Below are 3,184 nucleotides of genomic sequence, written 5' to 3'. Positions count from 1 at the left end.
AGCTGTTGCATTGTGGTAAACTGTGGTCAATGACATGAGACAAAGTATATGAGAACTGCTGTATGAAAAGTGAATTTGCTCTGTAAATCTTCACCCAAATAAAAATAAATTAATTAATTAATTAATAAAAAAAAAAAAGAGAGATCATGCTATACTCCTTAAGTAAGGTCATATATTTTCAAAGCTAGGTTTTCTGCAGTTGCTATGATAAGAAGCTAGTGTCATGTAAAATCAGTATGGAAAAGGAAGTGAGAGTAATAGTATCCTAATACTTCCACAATTTAAGAGAAAGTGCAGTGCTCAAAAGGTGAACATATCCCATTATTAAGTAATTTTGCTTAATTAAGAACAATTTTTTTTTAAAATTCAATTTATGTGAATTATTTTTTCAAGCAGCCATTAAGTTGCTAGGAAATAAACACCTATTAACTTGTTTAGACCTAAGTACTTAACAAATAGATCTCTTAGGTATTTCTACTAGCCTAGGAATTCTGTGGGGAAAAAAAACAACTCTAAAACACTAAGGGTGCAATGAATGGAATATACTGGAAACTCTGAATTAGCCACTTATTGACTGACAATGATATGAGTGCCATGTGTGAAAAATAGATTTAATGAAAACTTTTTGTATAGATTTCTACAACCACTTACTAACTCTTACCTAGATAAGTGGTCTATCATCACTTGCTCTGCAACAGTCTGCTTCTTCTTCTCTGCAGCCACACTTTCCTAAGATAAGGAAATAGAAAAGAAGAAAATCTTATTTTCCTGAAGCAGAAGACCAAAATACTTAGTCCTAAAGCATAAACATTTCCAATTTCTATCCTGATATTACTGTATCTTTATATATAAAGTATATTATAATATTTTATAGTGATATTATTAAATTGAAAGTCCAATTATTTAATCTATTAAGCACAGTTTATTCCCCCAAAGGTGATACACTAATTGTTTGTAGAAAACATGACCAATTTCCACCAGCTACCTTTGCCTTTTATGGAGTCAGAATAAGGGAGGAAGAAACAATGACATCCCTCTCCTTGACAGATGCCCTTTGGAAGACATTTTAACCAACCGCAAGATACCCCCACCAGCATAGAGAATTAGGTGTAATACTATTCACCAATAAAAACTGGTTCCTGTTGAGTCAATTCCAACTAATAACCAACCCTCTGGGTTAGAGAGTCCAACTATGATCCATAGCATTTTCAAGGCTTTGACCTTTCTGAAGCAGATCACCAGCCCTTTCTTCTGAGGCTCCTCAGGTTGAGTTTGAAATACACCAACCTTCAGCCATGGGTGTTTAATGCATCAATCGTATTTTTGAGATGTTCTCTAAATCCAGGTGTGATATATTTCAGGTCATATTTTGCTCTTGTTGACTTGTTTTAATTTTCTTCAGCTTCAATTTGAACTTGCATATGAGTAATTGAGGGTGTGTCCTACAGTAGGCCCCTGGCCTTGTTCTAACTGATGATATTGAATGTCTCCATCATCTCTTTCCACAGATGTAGTTGATTTGATTCCTGTGTATTCCATCTGGTGAGGTCCATGTATATGGTTGTTGTTTATTGTTGCTGAAAAAAGGTATTTGCAATAAATAAGCCATTGATCTTCCAAATTCTCTCATGAGATCTCCAGTGTCATTGTATCACCAAACATATCTTTTCCAACTACTGATCCTTCTTCTTTGTTTCCAACGTTTGCGTTGAAATCACCAGTAATTATCAATGCATCTTGATTAATGATTGATCAATTTCAGGCTGCAGAAGTGGGTAAAAATCTTCAATTTCTTCATCTTTGGTTTTTGTAGTTGGTGTGTAGATTTGAATAATAATCATATTAATTGGTCTTCTTTGTATACATATGGATATTATCCTATCACTGACAGCATTGTACTTCAGGACAAATCTTGAAATGTTCTCTTAATGATGAATGTGATACCATTCCTCTTCAATTTGTCATTCCCACCATAGAAGACCATATGATTTCTGACTCAAAATGGCCAACACCAGTCCATTTCAGCTCACCACTGCCTCAGATATTGAACTTTATGCAGTCCATTTAATTTTTGACCACCTCCAGTTTTCCTAGATTCATATATCATACATCCCTTGTTCCAATTATTAGTGGATATTTCACAGGTAGCTGTTTCCTCTTATTTTGAGTCATGCCACATCAGCAAATGACGATCCTAAAAAACTTACTCCATCCATGTCATTAAGCTTGACTCTATTTTGAAGAAGCAACTCTTCCCCAGTCATATTTTGAGTGCCTTTCAACTGAGGAGTTCACCTTCCAGTGCTATATCATACAGTGTTCCATTGCTATTTATAAGGTTTTCAATGGCCAATTTTTTCAGAAGTAGACCACCACATACTTCTTCCTAGTTTGTCTTAATCTGGAGGCTCTGCTGAAACCTGTCCACCATGGGCGACCCTGCTGGTATGTGAAATACCAGTGATATAGCCTCCAGCATTACAGCAATATGCAAGCCACCACAGTACAACAAATTGACAGATGAGTGGTGGTGTCTGACAGACTGTTCATTGATGTGGTTGTTATGTTCCGTCAAGTCAGACCTGACTCATAGCGACCCCTCCTTGGGTTCATCAATAGAAGGGACTAAAACTTTAATCAGTTAACCCTACATCAAAAATCTATTTGAAAAAATAAAGTAAGAAATCTCTCATCATTAAAAGGATATAATCGTTTCTATTATCTATAGCCCATTAATAATAACTGATCAATTTTCTCAATTATTGGTTTAATTGAACTGTCTTCATAAATGTTTTTGTTTTTCCAATTCATTTTAATGTATTTTTGCTACTTTTAGATCTCAAATAGAATAATTTGTAATAATTTGATTCTAACTAGACTATAAGTGCAACTATAATCACTAAAATGTTTCTTTTGAAAGACAGTAGAAGAGGTTAAAGAATTAAAAAGTCAAAATAAAACTTGTTCTGTAATTAAAATGCAAATTACCCTTATCCCAGTCATCATTCCAATAAAAGAAATCAAGTAAAATGATGTTGTTTAAGATAGAGGCTTTATAATTTTAGGTAGAATGCTTTATTTGAAACTGTAACAAAGCATGAAATAAGAATGTCTAAAAGCATATAATAAAAACTAAAAGTAAAAACTCCAAAAAACCCTGAAAAAAGTTGAGCAAAATGATTTA

General features: G+C 33.8%; 1 protein-coding gene across 1 annotated transcript in view; it reads right to left on the bottom strand.

Annotated features, from left to right (window-relative positions):
• CAPS2 (calcyphosine 2) overlaps positions 1 to 3,184 on the bottom strand; it is a 78,201-nt gene that overhangs the window by 40,951 nt on the left and 34,066 nt on the right. Inside the window, exon 4 of the mRNA XM_007943707.2 lies at positions 662 to 729. Coding sequence (XP_007941898.2) covers positions 662 to 729 — 68 coding nt within the window. The remainder of the gene's footprint in view (positions 1 to 661; positions 730 to 3,184) is intronic.

This window comes from Orycteropus afer, unplaced genomic scaffold, assembly GCF_000298275.1.
Source record: "Orycteropus afer afer isolate SDZICR_OR568_19922 unplaced genomic scaffold, OryAfe1.0 scaffold00111, whole genome shotgun sequence".
NCBI classification, from domain to species: domain Eukaryota; kingdom Metazoa; phylum Chordata; class Mammalia; order Tubulidentata; family Orycteropodidae; genus Orycteropus; species Orycteropus afer.
Note: the sequence above shows the minus strand (reverse complement) of the source record. Positions and strands in the feature narration are given on the sequence as shown.